Genomic DNA, 20,487 nt, shown 5'->3' with positions numbered 1-20,487 from the left:
CTGTAACGTATATTTTATTATGCATTGCTAGGTTTTGCAGACAGGAAAGCCGCAAAAGGGTTCCTCCTTGTTGAAGGACGCGTATATAATTGACAGGACAGATACAGCAACAACTCTTGGGACATGAAGTAGTTCACAGGCACGCCTTCATGGTGTTTCGTTTAATTGGCTTGAAGAGAAAAGCTGCAAAATCCATCTGCTCTGGCCCTGAGAGACCTTCCAGAACAAGTAATGGCACCCTGTCCACAAAGGAGAATCGTCTGAAATCAGCCGAGCTCAATGTCCTGGGCTCAGTTTACACGTTTTTAGAAGTAGGCGAAGATGAGTGTTGTTAACAGAGCATGGTGGATAGAATGTTGTCATTCTAGCGCTTTTCTCAGTCAGGTAAGATGTTCGTTTTACTTTTGAGATGAGCTCGTGTGTGTGTGTGTGTATAGGCCTGGAGCTGTAATAAAAGTGCCGTTTCCAGATGAGAAGAGAAGTAAACAGGACAATAAGACCGCTGAAGCTTGTAAAAGAAAGTGCCCGAGTGTGAACTCTATTAGCCACGAGGACACTGAGACCTAGAGAAGTGAAGGCTAGATGATGGGCACGAAGTTGCACTGCAGCTTTAATATTAATCAGTTCATCTGATCGGATCCCAGCTTGGAGATCAGCATCTCAAATACGGCGTCGACAATGTAGGGACATGTGGGACAGAGGAACCAAGGAGAAAGTGGAAGATGGAAAACGGAGACAGCAAGCGCGAAGAAAAGAATGGGAGCGCTGTTAAAAATAGAGCGACCACTGATCCATAAAGCATCGCTGCTGCTCTGTGGATACGTTTCAGACGCCTCCAGTGATCATTCACCTTGGGGGTGTGATGGGTGTAGAATGTCACATCTTTAAGCATAGTTAAACACACACCCCTGTTTCTCTCTCTCTCTGCAGTCAAACAGTGTCCCTGTTCCACATCTGCAAGCTGTTAAGCTCACACTTTATGCAGATGGGGGTCACTAACCGAGCGCGAGATACAGAGATGAAGTAATCAAATGAAATTAGGAATCATTTGAAGCCTAACAGAAGCTGTCATCATAAAACAGCACCACAGTTATTGAAAGATACCGCTGTGCAACTTTTAGGGCGCCAAGCGCACACAATCGCACGCCTCTGGGCTCTAAAATATCGTCACTGCTGTGACATTAAGGACACGAACCTGCACAACATCTCAGTTCAGCTCAGCTCATCTCGGCTCAGTCCAACTGTTTTGCCGCCATGCAAAATAACTACATGCCAAATTCAGACGCACATGATTAATAAGTCAGACTGGTGTTTTTTGTGGCACGTGTTCATCGAAAACCTGGCAGGTTTTTTTTTTCCCCCCCCCGTCGGTATTTGAACGATTGAAACTCAGCCATACATTTCATTTGATGACCCGAGCAAGAAGTAAGTCAGGATCCAAAACTCAAGGTTAAAATCCCCAAACTGGATAACAGATCAAATAAACAGAGAGTAAGGCCTGTAATCAGAATTTCAGGAAGCAAGTGTTTTATCATGGTCTTTACAAAGGCTTCAGTGTAATAGATTTGGAATGCTGGCCACTGATTCGTGATGAGGCAGATAGAACAAGAGAGGGAGTGTGTATGTGTGGGTACACACACGCTCTAGAGTGTGTTGAATACTCTTCTGGGAGCACAGCTGCTTTAGCTAGCCGGAGTCCTAAATTAACCCATCGTACTCGTACAGTATTTCAAGCCTACACATTTTGACCATTCATAACGAAATCAGATTTCTGGAGCCCTCTCGTAATGCTTCATGATGATGTTCATGGAGAACGAAGGCGGGGACGGTTTCCACCACTGCCGTCTCCTGTGTGAACGGTCATTATATCAAGCGTTTTACTGTCGGCTCCAGCGTGAGAATTATTCTGTTTTATTGGAAGGTTGAGCAGTAAAGATGAGGAGTCTCTGCTATAATGAGGATTGTGTTTCCACCCCCAAAAAGTTCACATTAGGAGAGATGGCTGGCAGTAAACCTTGTAACCACTGACCTGTTTCCCGTACCACCCCACCTCGGCTCGTCAGCGACTGATCGAAAGCCTTTCCAGGTTAAATACCTCATGAATGATGCATGAGTTCTGATCCTAGTCATCTCTGAACTCATGACTAATTGGCGAATGTGCACTAACAGATGTTGCTCTCCAACTTGTGGTTCCTAGTAATTATTTGATAAACAGCAACCTAATAGGCTAATTGTTACCAGTCACTGATGAGGTTATCCGTGTGTTTACCCAGCAGTTACTGTAAACATGCATGTTTTACCTCCGAGTCGATGTTCTACCCTGTAGAAATGCACACCAAGGTCATTTTGTGAATTAAACATAATATACAGTCATCAGTTAGGGCAGACCTTGGAATGTTTGTAATAACGCAATAAGGGGCAATACCATGAAATGTACATAATTTATATAATGGTCTCGAATGTTTATATCATCCGTTCTCTGAACTCTCTAAGATGTTCTCTTGGAGCTTTGGGTTCTTCCAAAATTGGCTCCTTTCTTGCACTTTTGCCAGGGCTTTGGCATGACAGGAGGGTAGGTTTGCTACTCGACTGGCAAAAATAATTTTTATCTCTGAAACTCCTCTCAGTTGGCTTGGTGAGTTGGAGGAACGCCAGTAAATCCTTGGTGTCATGGGGACTGCCTTGCATTCCATACCTGCTGAGCTGCTTGGAGAGTGCTGACAAGACCCATTAAAGTTTATAGCAATGCACCATGGTCGTCTTTCAAACTGATAGACAGACTGGCCTCGATGGCCTGTGCCAGAGCAGGTGAGGGTTGCGCTCTCAGCAGGGCCTAGAGGAGGGAAGGAGCAATGGGAGGAGTAGGTTGGGGTTAGTGGGTCGAGGCGCAATGAGTGAGAGATTTCTGACAGAACGCGAGGAGACTGGAAGTGAGCTACAGGGAAGCTGCACAGCAGGGCATCGTGAGTAGATGACCACCTGGCTTTACAAACACTGAGATGACTGATTACCTTACCGCATGGGACTATGCATATGGGCACACACCATGTTTGTGTGAGTGAAAGCAGAACCCTGTCCACACTGAAATGTCTGGTTATGGTGCACCCTTTAGAGCACAGGTGCCAAACTTGAGAACGGGGTTGGGCACTCTTGTGTTAGAGCTTGCCATACTTCCACTCTGCCAGTGGCTCAACACTGAGCTCTATTGTCTGGCACGGGTGCTCTGTCGGCCAGCCACAGCGCCTTGGGCTCTGCCTCGCCCTCACGTTTAACTCTGGCTTTCCTCATCTGCACTTGCAAGGTATTGAACGTGCATGGCAGACATCCACAAGTCCAGCACAAACACTTCTCCATTTAGTTCTTCTCCATTCAGAGATTATTGTTTGATTAGACGAAACAGTGCCGTATTTGTACAGGACTGAATCTCACTGTAATTCTAAGGGTGTACTCACACTAGGCACGGTTGCCTCAAACCATGCCAGAGAGCAATTTTCCCCATTCCCCTGCTGGCCTGCACTCTCACTGCACTTATCGTCCTGTGCCCAAGCATGCTTACATCATCACAATGCGACTTTTTGTGTTGAAGAAAAGCACTCTTGCATGGCATAATGGATTTGTTTGTTTGTTTTGTTTCCTGACTGTATATTATAGTTTATTTGGAGTCATTTTGGGCATGATGACGCGCCCAAAATCTCACATGCATGCCACACGGGTTTATCAGTTATTGAAGCCGTCATTTTTCAATAAATCATGTTGCAAGTATAAGAAGATTTTTACAGAAGCAACAGATGTCGAAGGCGGAATTCACAGTTTCGCTCGCCCACAGTTCACGGTCATATGTAGTGCTGTAAAGTGAGAACCAGACCCATTATTAATCCAAATTCTCAAATGAATTGAAAAGTGCAAATGTTTGATTCCATGGACTAACCCTGTGTCCAAAATCACTCCCTGCTCACTATGTAATGAGTTCGCCATTTTGTAGCGCTGTCCGAATGTATAGTGAGAATTTATTACACTCAAAGTATCCCAGAATGCATCACGAAAAGTAGTGTACAACCAATGGTCACTAACCAAGCAATATATACCATCATGCGTTGCGGTCGCGCCGAAAGAAATCAAATCAAAAGCCTCAAATTTGATTTAATAAAAAGCAGCAGCAAAGAAGAAAATATTCAGCCTTGATTTAAAAGAACTGAAAGATGCAGCAGACACAAAGTACTTTGTATTTATAAATTTATAAATTTATCGTTCTGAAAACCCACCAGCCGACTGATCTGGCACGTTTTAATCGTGCGACAGTAATGACGCAAATAATAAGAAGTTCAATTTATATAGCGCCTTTCTCAAAACCCAAGGTCGCTTTACAATTATAGGGGGGAAGGCCACCAAATAAAGGTCAGGATGTCATTCAAATGGTGTAGCAGCCACAGTCCCACCAAAAGGCGCACAAAAACAAGTCCCGCACAGCTGCTCTGCCGCCGCCGGGCAACATCACTCGGAACACCACGCCATGGATCCACAAAGCGAGCACAGACGCACCGCCACGCAGAGCGCTGGTGTGTCCCAAACCGCCTGCACAGCCGCCACTGAGCAACATCGTTCGGACCATCACGCCAAGCACTAAAGCACCGCCGCGCAGAGCGCTGGACAGCCACGATGTTAAAATGAGCAACGAGCTCACTGCAGTCCATAGCTAGGAGCACAGGCATCACCCACGGCGAACCGACGCCCAAAACTGGGTCCGGAGCTACACCACAACCGGCAGACAAAAACACTCAAACTACATAAACACACACACAAAAAAACATATTTTTTTTAATAAAAAAGGAGAGAAAATAAAAAGTAAATAATGACGCGACGGAGTAGTGTCCGAAGGCGTCTTTTCATTTTACCAATGAGCTCACTATATAGTCCTCTATATAGTAATTCCTTATATAGTGAGTAGGGCATAGTGAACGAGCGAGTGGTTTCGGACACAGTGTAAATTTGACATCGTAACATTCGAGTTCCATGCTTGGGGATGGTTAGCATGAGCCCAACTGAACCGCAACCAAGCGCACCTCTTTTATGCGGTCCAAGCACGGGCGATTGCTCTAAGACAACGAGGGAGGCTCAGCCTCCTCTAAAAATGACGAACATCGTGTAGGATGAATTGCGCTAGGCTTATGTTATAGCCGACCTTATAACATTGTTATTTCAGATCCAGAATCATAGAAATATATGTGCTCAACCCAACTACAGTGCGAAATCATTCCGTTATAACTTTCCCCAGTTCGCCTAATGTATGCGTGAGTTTTTCCCCCTCGTGACAGCGCGATGCAGCCCAGCCTCAGTGGATTGGGAGCTATGTGCTTGTCAATCTCAAAATGCAAGACGATTATTGGACAAATACTGCGAAAACGCCCGCCCACGGAGTCTCACGGACTCCCAGCCTCAATGGACTTCAGTGGCATTTGGGAGCTATGTGCTTTTCAGTCTCAAAATGCAAGATGGTTATTGGACAAATACTGCGAAAATGCCCGCCCACGGACTCCGAGCCTCACATGGGAGGGACATGGCAGTTTCCGCGAGGAGACTGGTGATTGGTGAAAGCGGCCGGGTATTTTCTTTGATTGACAGCTCGTTTCAACTATAGACAGGCAGCGGTACAGTGTTGCCAGATTGGGCGGTTTTAAGTGCATTTTGGCGGGTTTTGAGCATATTTTGGGCTGGATAACGTCAGCAGTATCTGGCAACATCAGTTCAGTCCCATGCGGATTCGCAAGTGCTGTGGTGTATTGTAAGAGATCGGCTTACATTTCGATTTCATTCATTACATACGGTTTCTACCAGCTTTTTTAGTTTGTATATATTTTCATTGTAAATAAAGTGTAAATATAGTGTTGTCAAGTTTGCTATCTTAGTTCCAGAAATTTCGTTTATTTGAGTGACTGAACTTGAACTTGAGGGGGCTAGTCAGCTAGCAAGAAAGCTGCGCACGGATGCCAAGCATTGCTGATTTAATTTTGGCGAAGCTATTTGCCAGTCTTCCTTTCGAGGAAAAAATTTAAATTAAAGAGCAGGGTAGACCAACGCCTCAAAGTGACTTGGTGAAAAAGGTAGGGAATAATACTCGTTCCTTTCAGCTCTCCTGGTACGAGAAAGTGAATTGGCTAACAGCAAGTGACCCACATCAACAACAGTAAATAGGCTACTTTAGTAATATGTCATGGATGGACCAGAAATATAGAATCTATTTAAAATGTTTATGCTGAGTATATTATATTGGAATATATATTTTTCTGGATATGAATTAAACACAGCTACAATTTGGAAAACATTTTTAAACAAAAACACAGCCGAGGTCAATTTTTAAACAACATGCCACAATTTTAAAATATAAAATGTTAAAATATACCCCCCCAACACCACCATCATGTATATTGGACGGTAGGCTAATGGGCCAAAAGAACCTGTTATTTCACAGTTTGTGACGCTGCCAACAATCAGCCAGATCAGAGGCAAGAGTATGGGCAAAACTGATGTGTTTTTTCTTTTAAAATCTGGAAATATTGTAACCGACCAGCCGCCACTGGGTCCAAGTGAACCGCACCCACGTGAGCGTAATGCCCGTCTTCTCGCATCATATATGGAAGGAGTGTTCCTAATTTCTCCTTTCTTAGTTCCGTGTTTAGCGAGTCTGTAGAAGGAAAAGGCGTGTCTCTCAATCCTTTCCTTCTTGGACACTGTAACATTCGCCTCTGTCTACTATTTTGTACTTTTACATCCTTTTTCATGCAGATGCTTCCTGTAGGTCTGACCTCCCCCTTTTTTTTTCTTTTTCTTTTTTTAAACATCAAAACGTTTTGGCCATCACAGCTTTTAAGGCATGAAAATGAATCGTTCCACATCAGTGATGGATTATTGTCTCCTTGCCATTTGCTTTTGGCTCAAGCCACATTTGTGCCCTTGGAGTTTTACAAGGAACAAAACAGAGTATTGTGAACTTGTGTGTGTGCTGAGCCAGGATTGTTATAAGTGAAGTGTCAAGTGCATCTGTAAGTCTTAACTCTGGCATGCCTAAACACCCGCAGCCATATCACAAATTAGTACCAGCTAATCACCAACACTACAACAGCACTGCAGATAACCTTGCCAAATAAATACCAGTCCTGCTGATAACTCTGTGAGACAGACACCCGCACTACAGAGAACCCTGCTAGAGACATGCAGACAAACACCTGTCCTGCACATAACTTTGCCAGACACCTGTTGTGCAATTAATCCTGACAGACACCAGTCCTGCAGATAGCCTGTACAAATGAACACCAGTTCTGCAAATAATCCTGTCTGACGGACATCAGCACTGCAGACAACCCTGCAAAACGCAACTGCTGCCTCTGGTTGGACAACAGTAAATCATTAGCACGATTGCTTGGAGATATCCAAGAGTCCATAATTGGTGATTTGTGTGGAAAAGAGCACTCCGCTGTCTGTTAGTGACATAACTCAGTTGTGAGTGTTTAAAGGAGATGCGCAGAGCCTTTATTTTTAAATAAATTTCTGAGTGGATAGTATCTCCATCCTTGACTCTTGTATGCTGCATAAATGGGAATAAAAAATATATTTTTTTGAGAGTTAAAATCGACCGCACAGTTGGCGTTCGAACTGCCCCGCTGAGCCAGCCAGCCCTGAGCACGTGACGTCACTGCGTTAACCGGCTTTAAGGCCGAGGCCTTTGACAGCTACAGGGCAAAGTCATATAAATAAAAATGTATGGTGAAAGTAAGAAATACCGTTACCGACTTGCTCAACTAAGACTGATTTGACTTCATTGATTGTGGGTTGACTCTCATTAAAACAGGATAGGTGTTATAACTTGTGCAACACACATGTACATGCATGCATTTTCACTGATAAAACATAAGGCTAATTAAATAATCAGATGAACTGAGACGATCACATTCTGAAGCAAATTACATAATCTCATACCGGTAACTTAAACACACAATACAAGTTACATGTATTAATCTAAATGCAGGTAAACAACGTGTGTTGTTTTGTATCCAAATGAGAGTCGCATCTTACCCGTCTGTGTTCTCGCTTCTTGTGGCCGATTGTTTTGAAACAATCTGACTTTCAGTTGTTCGTTCAGTTCTCCGTTCATTCGCTTCTTCCACGTAAGGGTGAGATATTGCTGCTGAGCCAAGCATATCCAGCGGAGAAATCAGATGGCTGGCCCACTCATTCTCCATTTTCTTCATACTGAGTACTCCGCCATTACTGCTCAGCTCAGGTAATTACTAAAACCCGGGACGGGACATCATCGGTTTTAGCAACAACCGCGGGGAGGTCACTGCCCGAGCGATAATATGTCACGTTCTGTCCCGGGTTTGAGCAACAACCCTCAGCTCACACTCCAGGAGAACTGGTGCAACTGAACTTGCTTTCCTTTTCTTGTAGTTTTCTTTTTCGTTAATTGTTGGTACTGCACCCTCTTTCAATACGGGCTTATAGCCAACACTCCTCAACAGATCAGAGGTCTCGTACGAGTCTTCAGTAAAATCTACAGAGCAGAGGAGAGGCCACTTCATAGGCGCCCAATGTGCCCGTGAACTTCTCGCAAAACGCGTCCAAATCTTTGCAGTTTGAACATTCTTGGGCCATGAATGCAACATAAATCCACCTTTTGTCGTGTTGCTGCACCCGCCAGCAACACATCTACGTGGCATGGTGATAAATTAGCTCAAAATGGAAGCTCGAAATTGCGGTTAGCTCTGTGTTTTAGTATAGCGGAAATGTCGATGAGACCGATAATGTCCTGCTGTGACGTCATAGATGTCAAGGTCATTCACTCAGACCGCTACCTATATGAATCATTTTAATCATAAAAATTACTATCTTAGATTTATTGTTAACACTTAAAACTATTCCTATGCCATTCTTGAGGTCTCAAGGCATTTATAAACGAAAGTTGAGGCCATGGTTCTGCGTATCTCCTTTAAGTATATGGAAAAGGCCAATTAGCATGCCCTTTCAAACCGGTTTCCCACCCAAAATCATATGTCAAAATGGGGTGAAATCCAGCTCTGCAGCTAACACCTGTAAAGGCTCAGATGTAGGACACACCTTCACCTAGCGGTTGTTTTGCCAGTTATAAATTGATCGATTAAGCTCTTTGTCGAAATATGCTGAGAAACATCGTAAAGACTGCATGCGTGTTCCTTGGCATCCGGCAGTCTCGGGAGACTATGGAGTTGCACTCTGAGTTGTTCTAATGCAGCGTCGAGTATGGCTGGACAGGCCAATGCAGGAGTGACAATCCCTCCCACACTGTAGACAGGTGGAGTCTGACGCTGGTCTGTCTGACTGGGATTTGACCTTCCTCCTCCTCGTCTTTGCCTCGGACAGCTCAACAATTGTCTCTTCAAACTTGGAGAGGCCTTTCTGCACAGTCTGTCTCCAGGCTGGTCGATCTGAGGCTACTGCTTCCCAGGTGTTCAGGTCTTTCACACTCAAACTTTAATACTCTAATAAAACTAGCTAATCAAGAATTAGAAAAAGTTGTTACCTGGTTCGAGGCTAACAAATTATCTGTCAATGCCAAAAAAAAAAAACATACTTCCTTATTTTCTGTAATAAAAATAAAACATACAATAGAAATAACGCAAAAATCTTACTAAAAAGTATGCCCCTTTCTCAAGAGTGTCAAGCTAAATTCTTAGGCGTAATAATAGATGACAAACTGACCTGGAAACCACATATAGCCATGTTATGTAATAAAATATCTAAAACTATTGGACTTATGGGAAAAATCAAACATCTTCTCACTCAACAAACCATTATCACCATATATAATAGCTTAATATACCCATATCTGACCTACGGAAATATTGTATGGGGATGTGCCTACAAAACTACGCTACAGCCCCTAAAGCCTAGGTCACAACCGGACGTACGATTTTTTGGCCCTGCGATTTTTTGCGTTTCCCAAATCGCTGCGTTTTTTTTGTTCATGGAGAAAGACGCATGTTGGCCGCAAGTTTGTCTTGCAACCTGAAAAAAACCGTAAGCGCCCGTAGAGTTTGTTTGACATGACAAAGAACCTCTGCGGCCAGTCTACGGCTCGAAAATCAGCATGTTTCACGTGCGCCCTCCGTGCGTTTCTTGCATTTTTTGCACGTAGACCGGCCGTAGGAGCACGTACGGCCGGTTGTGACCGAGGCTTACTACTACTCCAAAAAAGATTTGTTCGTATGGCCACCGGATCCAGTTTTTATGCCCATTCTTTACCTCTATTTACGAAGCTTAAGATTTTAAATATTATTGATATCAATAGACTTCAGCTAAATATTTTCACTTTCCAATTTCTTAGAAATTCTCTTCCAGACACGTTCGATAGTTTTTTAAATCTTAATTCCCAATTTCATGCTTACCAAACTCGACAAAGCGACCAACTACATATCCCCCTAGTGCGAACATCCCTAGGTCAAAAGAGTGTTCAATACAAATGTGTAATTGAATGGAATAACCTCCCCCTCCACCTTAAAAGTTTTAAACGTAATCTCAAAAACCACCTATTTTCATTCCCCAGCCACACTTGACCTTTATCTTTAAGTAAAGTTCAGTCTTGGATCAAATTGTAAAATATTACACTCCACCATGCACCAGGCTTCTGTTATTAGTACAATATTTATTCACCATTTCAAAATCAATCAATTATACTTTTTTTTTTACTTTATGTATAGATCCTAGATTACATTTTATTCGTTTCTTATTTTCCCTCGTTAACTTATATTTTGTTATCTGCAATTGACATTGTTTATATTTATTTCAGTTATGATACCAGTTACAGTTTAATGTATAATTTTGTTACCAATTATTATATTATTATTATCTTTGTTATTATTTGTTATTATTTACTATTGTTAATATAGTTATTCTCTAATTTGTTACATTTGTATTAATTACTTGTTAATTTAAATGGGGGAAGACTTAGAACAAGCCATTGTGCTTTTTTTCTTCCCCCAGCACGTTTTCTGTTTTTGTTCCATTTATGTTTTCTTGTAAATCTTTTTTGTCATGTGCAAATAAATAAATAAACAAACAAATGCTCAGAGCCTTCAGGTCCCTCTTGCAAATGTTTTTGTAGCGCAGTTTTGGTCTGCCTGTGGGACGTTTTCCTTTGACCAATTCTCCATAGAGGAGGTCCTTGGGAATCCGGCCAACGGCCATCCGCACTACATGACCAAGCCGTCGCATGCGTCGGAGACAGTGCATGTGGAAAATGCTGAGCTTTCGTTCCTGTTGGGCACGCAGGGTCCAAGACTGGCTGCCATACAGGAGGGTGCTCACAACACAAGCTCTGTAGAATTGTTTCTCAGCATATTGTTGAAAATATGCTGAGAAACATTGTAAAGACTGCATGCGTGTTAGGGCTGTTGGTAATAAGACAGACGAGTATGACTGTCCTGGTTGTGAAATATTCCACGGAATGTAGGGCCATGAAAACGGTGAGTGTGTGACATGATGTTCTGAACTCTCTTCCATAGTTGGAACCACTACCTGAGAAGGTTCTTCAACAAAGGCCCAATCTCAATGCTGTGCAATCCATGGAGAAGGTTGTGGAAGCTCATAGTAAGTGTCCATCTTGCACTTTTGCGTAATACCAAGCCAAATTATCGAATGTTTAATTTCTTGACAGAAAAATCTTTCTGTATTTGATGATGATGATGATGATGATTCTAAGCATTGTCCTGTGGTCCTTGTGTGTTGAAGGTAAGTACTGGCGCTGTCTGCAGCGCAGTGTTTCGACGCTGGGCTACTCCCTGATTGAGGCTCAGAAGTGTGAGACGGAGGAGGCCGAGACTGTAACCGCCATGGCCTCATTGTCTGTAGCCACCAAGAACATGGGGAAAAGGTAGGCTCTGTTGTTGAACTACAATGGCTTTACGTATAATTAAGTTATTCCACAAAATCAAGTCATATATGAGTTGGCTTATAAGCCATGTACGACGAGATTGAGTGGAATTAACTGTTTTATTCTATTCACATTGACTGGATTTTCAGAAACGGAGCATTTTTATTTTTTGCAAATTTGATCAATAAAACCTTCATACAAAACGTCCGACAAAATCATTTTCGCTTAGAATGTAAACAAACCAGCGAAATAACAGTAGCAATTTGTGAAAAATGCAATGATAATTCTTGAAAATAAAAAAAGATACGTTCTGACCATCAAATGCTTTCATTCCATATTTTGTTGCCTTTTTTTTTTTGTATTTTTTGGGGTTTTGTTTGCAAGTAAAGTTTTTATTTCATCCTCGGTTGGTTGAGCAACACGCTCCGCCATTTTGTTGTTGTTGTTTAGGATTTTTTTTTTCTTGGTTGGCAAACCAGCTTAAGCCTAGGTCACAACCGGACGTACGATTTTTTTGGCCGTGTGATTTTTGGCGTTTCCCAAATCGCTGCGTTTTTTTTGTTCGTGGAGAAAGACGCACGTTGGCCGTAAGTTTGTCTTGCAACCTGAAAGAAACGTAAGCGCCCGTAGAGTTTGTTTGACATGACAAAGAACCTCTGCGGCCGGTCTACGGCTTGAAAATCGGCACGTCACACGCGCGCCCTCCGTGCGTTTCTTGCGTTTTTTGCACGTAGACCGGCCGTAGGAGCACGTATGGCCGGCTGTGACCTAGGCTTTAAAGGTTCATTACCGACACCAACTTGGGCTGGAGTGTGGAACAGGAGACATGGGTGGGGAGAACTATATTCTTTTAGTTATTTCTGTTTCTTTTGAATACTTGATACCGCCATTTTGTTTTTCTCTACTCACGGTAGAGACCTGATAGCCTAGTAGGAGAGTAGCCAATCAGAGCACGCGATTGCTCATATCCAGTGAATGTGGACAGAGTAAATGGTGTAGTCGGTCACAAATAATGGGTTTGTATCTGTGTCACAGGTCTGAAGAGGAGCCAATGGAGGAAGAACCACCACTGTAGATGACAGGTGACCAACTTGACTGGGAGACCTCCTTGGCTCACAGCCTCTCACTGGTGTGTGACCTCACTCTGCTCTCTCCATATGTTTCATTTTGGTCGCTCCAGGCTCCATGGCACCGCCACCTCCGAGTGCCTTTTCAGCACAGAAAGCAAAACAGACCGAAGACGTCTCCAAAAAAAAAAAAAAATCCAAGCACACCAGTGTGGAAAACCTCCGCAGTTTTAGTCTGTCTCTGTCTAGAGCAGGGTGTGTCCAGGCCTCCCTTCTGCTCTGTCCGCACAGACGCCTGCTTTCAAACAGGATGTGGACTTGCATCTCACTGCTAGAAGCAAGAGCTGGTGCTTTCCGAAACAAACTCTTCTTTTCATGGCCACTAACGTCCGCATGGTTTCAACTGTGGACAGTGTCATGGCTGTGTCCTCGTCTGGTTTTATTTCTTGTCTCTTTGGTTGTTTTATTATTTGGTTTGTCCTTTCTTGAGGAGGGAAAAGTGACTGGTGCTGTTTCATTCCGAATTGGGAAATTTTTTGAAAGTTACTTCTGGATGCTTTGTGAGACGGTTGAGTGGAGAGGCCGGAGACATGGGCAGGGTGAGAGAGAGAGAGCGATAGAAAGTGTAGAGGATGTGAGGAAGAAGGCTGACGAAGCAGCTTGTCTGAAACTCCTCTAACACACACAAGAGAGACACTGAGAGCTTGTGCCTTTTTTTTTTACCGAGCTGGTGGATTTAATGATGATTTGAGAAGAACATTGCCTTAAACTAGTTCCATAAGGGGAAGGCCATCGGGTCCTTCCGCCCCCTCCTCCATTTTTTTTTTTCCAGGAGCGGAACGGCTGGAGGCCCGAAGGACAGAAAGCCCTTTGCATGTTTACCAGGAATGTCCTGCAGACTTGTGCGTGTCTCACACACATTATCATCATTTTATTGGCAATTTATTTTCCTCTGCATTTTTTCGATACTTGCTTTGGACTTTGAAATAACCAAGAAGGTAGTTGCCAGCCATATCCAGGCAAACATTGTTGGAGCAGTTTTCAATTGATTTCCTTTCGTACTTTTGAGAGCAAGTGCAGCCCGATGTAGCTACTTGTTCAAACTCGACGACCAAATCTATACATCCGTCTCCGTGAACTCGCATGCGCCGTTACTGAACACCATTCCCAGTAGACCAGTAGAGGAACACCAACTTAAAAAGCATGAGATCTAACCAGTAGTTCAGTGCCACTAAGTGCAGGCATCCATGATAGGACTGTTAATATGTTTATCTTCTTCTACAGCTTTGTGGTTTGAGAACAGTTGAACTATTTATATTTTTCATGTATTTCTCACAGCAGACATGAGACTTTTTATAGGTATGAATGTCAGTGTTCGTATTCGGTTCAATTAACAGTGCTAGCTAATCACCGATGATAACCTTCTGTCCAGATGGCCAGTTTTCATCGCCATCTTTCATTGCCATCTGTCAAATATGAGCATAAGGGCTGGAAAACAGTTTTAAAATATACCGTCGAGCCTTCAGATGTTCCAGCAGATAGATTCGGTGCTGGTACCCAGCGTGATGTTTCCTGCAATCCGAGCAGCACTGCAGTGGATGTTCCTACAGATTTCACTCCAGGCAGGTGCTACTGTGTGTGTATGTGTGTGTGTGTGCGCGTGTGTGTATGTGTGTGTGTTACACAATCCAGGAAGTAATCAGACCACCAGCCTTCACCCTGATCATGATACTAAACCCGTGGAGATGGCTGTGACACTCCTCGCATGAGTCTCTGAGCTGAGTGCATACTGTAGGTATGGAGCACCTGCATGGCAGCATATGTATGCATTTTAATGATCCATTTACCTGTGTGTGTGTGTGTGTGCGTGTATATATACATATATATATATACACAAGCATGCTCACTGTCGACTTCATTCACTTTGACACTGATTGAACGCATCACACTGTGGACTGATGTAGATGGGCTAATTTGTTTGAAAACCCCAACTCATGTTCAGCCTCTTGGCAACTACCTTTATCATTGTATGAACTTGCGATTCTTTTTTTAATATTCTCATACGCGAGATGGGAGAAGGGCATATTAACGAAGGAGACATGACTTTCAGTCACAATTGTTCTTAAAGTCTTATTGGTATACAGCATGACTACTCCATTCTACAGCCAGTTTTGTCTGTCTTTTTATTTTTTTCTTGTCATCTCAAATCTTTTTATACTTATTTTTTTCAGTTTTTGATGATTTATTATTTTTTTTTCCCTGTTACACACTCTGTACAGTTGACAATGTTGTTTTACATGCTTCGAGATCATCGTTCTTCTCTTGGAGAGCAGCCTTTTACACACATGCTGGGGTTCTGGTTTTCTTTGGGAGGGTGATATTGAGATTTTTACTTTGTATAATGATTCCAACAATTGTGTATTTAGTATATGTTCTGTTTATAGTAGATTTCTATATGAAAAAGTTATATATATATATATATATATATATATATATATATATATATATATATATATATATATATAAAATTAAAAAAATTACAATCATGTTTGGAAAAAAAAATTGGAAGTTCAAGGTGATATGCTCATATATCTGCTCCGTGTACGCTCTCGTCTCGTCTCCTCTCCTCTCTTGTCTCCTGTCCTCCCCTCCTGGCTGCCGTTGGTTCGTTGGTTCACTGCACTGGTTCTACATTTACAGTCTCATGGCACTTCGTACTGCAGCGGTTTTAACGCGTAATATCTACTGAAAACACAAGCGACAGTCTTGCTCAGTGAACGTTCTGGCAAGTTTGTCATTTTCGACCAAATGAAATCGAGTTCTCCGTTTGGTGCAGTTGATTGTGTATGACGCAGCTGCTTGATTTAAAAGCACTTGAAGTAAGATGTACTTGTTCTTGTTGTACTGTAGCATGATCACTTACGGAAAAAAAAAAACAAAAAACGCTGCGGCGTTTTAGTTCGTCACGCCTCAGCTCTTGTACTGAATGATTCGCACTAAAAATGTCACTGGTTGAGTTTCGCCGAAGCTTTAATCAGTCTTCTTAATGAAGTAGCAGCTCTGATGACTCACTTGACCAGAACTCACACATCACTTTACAAAAACAGTCTGAACTATGGCAGCCATTTTTTTTTTTCCCAAACAGAATCTTTGTATATCTGGTTTCTATACCCAGCATCCAGATAAATAACGAAACAACAAAAAAAAACAACAACCACACATTCCATTCTTTTAATTTTGTTCCACTTTATTTGATCATTTGTCATTCCTGCTAATTTGCCATTAAATCTGGGCCTAACTTGTTTATTCATAGGCCTGGGTGAATTTCTGTATCGTTCTCTTTGCTCCACCTCTGCATGGTTTGTGTCGGCATGCCTGTCTGTCCTTGTAACATATTTGCACAACCGATGAGCACTGTAGGACGAGACTTTTCCAGCATCGGAGAACGGCTTGGGACACGACTGCTTTCTTGTCTGTTCTGTGGTCAGGAAGCAGAAAGAACGATGCTCCTTGTGTCCAACATGTGCTTTTTACTTGTTAAAAAAAAAAAAAAAGAAAGAAAAAAAGAAATAGAGAAAGCTAAACAACTTCAAAACATTTGAATATTTTACAAAACAAACTATCTAGCACTTGTGACATACAACAGATTTTATTGTATTTATGTAGAACTTTGTTTTAGGTGAACTACACACTACATATTATGCCTGTGTGATTATATATATATAAAAGTATATATATATATATATATATATATATTATATTTTCCCTCCCTCCTTTGGATGTATTTTTGGGTTGAATGGAGAGCATCTGGAGTCATCAAAGGGCTTTTTCCAGATGTTTGACAGGTATGTCATCCTCAGCCTGTACTTCCCTTTATAGCCAGTAATATATCTATGACCACTGTGGCTCGAGAGCAGTTCTAGGTTTACAGACGTAAGAAATGCATATTATTTTTATCACTTTGTTTTGATTTTGTTTCCATTGTTACAGAAGACATTTTCTTGGGACCTTTGCTCTAACATTTGTCTTTGACATCAACTATAAAGTATCTTGTTTTGGAAAATCAGTGTCTAGTTGTTTTATTACACCAACCAAGAATAATTTCTTGGAGAAAGAAAAAAAAACGCACGTACATACACACACACACTCGCCGTCCAGTTTATTCACGCGGTTATCTGATCAGCCGATCATGTGGCGGCAGCAGCGCAATGCATAAAATCATACAGAAACAGGTCAAGAGCTTCAGTTAATGTTCACATCAGGCACCGGAATGGGGGGGAGGAGTGTGAGCTCTGCGACTTTAACCTTGGCATGGTTGTTGATGCCAGATGGGCTGGTATGAGTGTTTTTGAAAAACTGCTAATCTCTTGGGAATCTCATACACAACAGACTCTGGAGTTCATGCAGAATGGTGCGAAAAACAAAAAACATTGAGTTCCGTGGGTGGAAACGTCTTGATGATGAGCGGTCAGAGGAAAATTCACGAGCATTTTTTTATTTTTGTGAATTTGGCGAAAGCCTTCTTAATAGCAACAAGTCATCTCTTATTGCTACTGATGAAGACAAAAAGAAGAATCACTGTTATATTTAAGTCGCTTAAAGCTGTCTGAACACGTTTGCTGTTTTCCCCGTTGGCTTTACACCACAAATGCGGTTTGTTCAGCAGTTAAAGGAGAACTGAAGGCAAATTTTTTATGATCAAAATTCTATTCATCTCATTTTATTAAATATCGGAATGCATTTTCGATCGCTATTTTGTCGCTGCTATAGCAAGTTATGAGTGTTTGAAATATGCTGTAATATATCAGTCCATATGTCAAAGCGACGGCCGTAAACGAGATTCGCTGAGACCTGTGCGAGACATCGTAGGACGGAAGTAAAACGTACAACGGAAATCAAAGCGACCAACACAGGGATCCCAGACGTCCACTATTTAGCGGAATTCCGCTATTTTCTAGCGAAAGTGTTTTTTTTTTTTTTTTTTTTTTTTTAATCTCTTGTATATCCATTAAAAATATGTTTAAGGTGGGGTTTACATTAGACCGTATCAGCGGATCATCAAATTAACGTTTTTAAAAACGATTAGCGTGCACACAGCAACGCCAATACACGATTCGCGTGCACACAGCAACACCAATACACGGATACGCTAATCACATGACTAATTCGGCACGTAAGTTGAAATGTGTCAGTGCGGCTCATCGCTTCCTCCTCAGCGGCTGCGCTCCAAATCAGTCCGCTCTGAACAGCGAGTGCCCTCTGGAGGGTGCGCACTCTGGCCCTGCGCAGCTCACAGAGCGCGCGAGTTAAGCGCACGAGCAGTGATTCGGGACTGAGCCGCTGTGCACAAGTCACTTACCACTTGCAAGTGGAAGGATGGCAAGCCTAAAGACAATCATAACTACACAATGGGCAGTATTTGCATCAGTATTTGCAGTATTTTCATACTTTTATACTCTTTAATGAAAGGTGATACAAGGCGGAAGTCCGCGCCGTTTTTCAGCAGTCGTGTCACATGACCAACGCCAGCGAATCGTTGGAATAGTTTCTCATCTCATCATCTCTAGCCGCTTTATCCTTCTACAGGGTCGCAGGCAAGCTGGAGCCTATCCCAGCTGACTACGGGCGAAAGGTGGATGTCACAGTGACGTTGTCCAATGACGACGCCAGCTAGAGCTCAGCACAGCGTATCCGCGTATTCTCAATGTTTACACAGCACCGGACCAGACACGATCTGGATTGAATACGTGGACGCTGGCGGATTCCCGTTTCCCGGCGTTTCCAGGCGTTTTAATGTAAACGGACAGTGCATCCGCGAAGAAAACGAGACAGATACGGTCTAATGTAAACTTGGCCTAAGTAAAATGACCAGCAGAATACGTTCTGATTTGGTTTGCTTGTTTAGCGATGTTTTCGTCGGCTTCGTTTGTTCTCGTTGACATTCGGGAACACTCGGAAGTTAAATTGATGTAAATACCGCAAGCAGTGTTGCCAGATTGTGCGGTTCTCCGCCCAGTTGGGGGGTTTCAAGTGCATTTTGGCGGGTTTTGAACATATTTTGGGCTGGAAAACGTCAGGAGTATCTGGCAACACTGACCGCGAGACTGTACGCGATAGAACAAGAAAACAATATGGCTGCGCCCATTTGCTAGAAAACATGTTTTAACGCCGTTCGTGCTTTTGTTTCTAATGCGTTGAACTTAATTCAGAGCACTGCAGGAACATCAGAAAAGCAGAAGGAAAGATCAGAGAAACAAAAGCAGAGAAAACTGGAGGAAAGACAGAATGCACCCCAGAAAAGAGCATTAAATTCCTCTGCAGTGAAACCTTTCAAAAAGAGAAAGGTTTAAATCAAATATCTCCAGTGTTTGCTGTACATATGTATATATCTAATATTACTGAATCATTGATTTCTGCTCATATTCATGATTTTTGAAAAATGAATGTGGCTTATATTAGACTAGTTTTGACATTAACTTGAAACAAAAAAAAATTAAACAAATGAGATGAACTATGGATATTATTGTTATAACAAAATCAGTGGAATATTTAGGCAAGTATATTCTTCAAAGCTACATTTTCGTCTAATTTTTATAATTTTTTTTTTTTGCCACTTATGTCATTGATTACAAAATATGGCATCAAATAGATACACATTATGGTTAAATTCTGTTGCTTTTTTATGTTAAATCTATGTAAAAAATGTGTTCTAGAGCATCTTTAAATGTTAAAATCTCAACAGCTTCAGGCAGCCCCCTTGACCCCTGCTGATAGTTTCTCATCTCATCTCATTATCTCTAGCCGCTTTATCCTGTTCTACAGGGTCGCAGGCAAGCTGGAGCCTATCCCAGCTGACTACGGGCGAAAGGCGGGGTACACCCTGGACAAGTCGCCAGGTCATCACAGGGCCGACACATAGACACAGACAACCATTCACACTCACATTCACACCTACGGTCAATTTAGAGTCACCAGTTAACCTAACCTGCATGTCTTTGGACTGTGGGGGAAACCGGAGCACCCGGAGGAAACCCACGCGGACACGGGGAGAACATGCAAACTCCGCACAGAAAGGCCCTCGCCGGCCACGGGGCTCGAACCCGGACCTTCTTGCTGTGAGGCGACAGCACTAACCACTAGCCTACACCACCATGCCGCCCGGTGATAGTTTCTTACATTCCTCTATTTTTTTCAGTTACTGCTGGGATCCCTGACAACATCTGCCAATGTTGTCAAAAGACGCGCGCGCCCTCTTTCGAATGCTGATGTAATCAAGCTGGAAGTTTTGTTTGTTTTGATAGCAATCAGGAAAGTTTGAGAAAAGTAGGCAGTAATCGTCATTTAAACTCGTTTTTGTGCAATATTTCGTTTGGAAAACAGTTTTCAAAATGGCGGCACTGACACCTGGCTGACACTTCACATTTCAAAGTCTCGCACAAGTCTCGTGAAGATCGCGCGGATAAGCGACGCCTGCCGTGGACCAAACGGACTAAATTCAACATGGCTAAAAACCGAATAGGC

At 42.5% G+C, this 20,487-nt stretch overlaps 1 protein-coding gene across 5 annotated transcripts in view; it reads left to right on the top strand.

The window, feature by feature from the left end:
- hdac4 (histone deacetylase 4) overlaps positions 1–17,029 on the top strand; it is a 588,646-nt gene extending 571,617 nt beyond the window's left edge. For all 5 annotated transcript variants that reach the window (XM_060930285.1, XM_060930286.1, XM_060930288.1 and 2 more), the window contains 3 exons: positions 11,532–11,616; positions 11,758–11,899; positions 12,935–17,029. In XM_060930285.1, coding sequence (XP_060786268.1) covers positions 11,532–11,616; positions 11,758–11,899; positions 12,935–12,974 — 267 coding nt within the window. In that variant the 3' untranslated portion in view covers positions 12,975–17,029. The remainder of the gene's footprint in view (positions 1–11,531; positions 11,617–11,757; positions 11,900–12,934) is intronic.
- Positions 17,030–20,487: the final 3,458 nt, after the last annotated feature.

The sequence above is a fragment of the Neoarius graeffei genome, chromosome 9 (assembly GCF_027579695.1).
Source record: "Neoarius graeffei isolate fNeoGra1 chromosome 9, fNeoGra1.pri, whole genome shotgun sequence".
NCBI lineage: Eukaryota > Metazoa > Chordata > Actinopteri > Siluriformes > Ariidae > Neoarius > Neoarius graeffei.
This window is presented reverse-complemented; position numbering and strand designations above follow the sequence as displayed.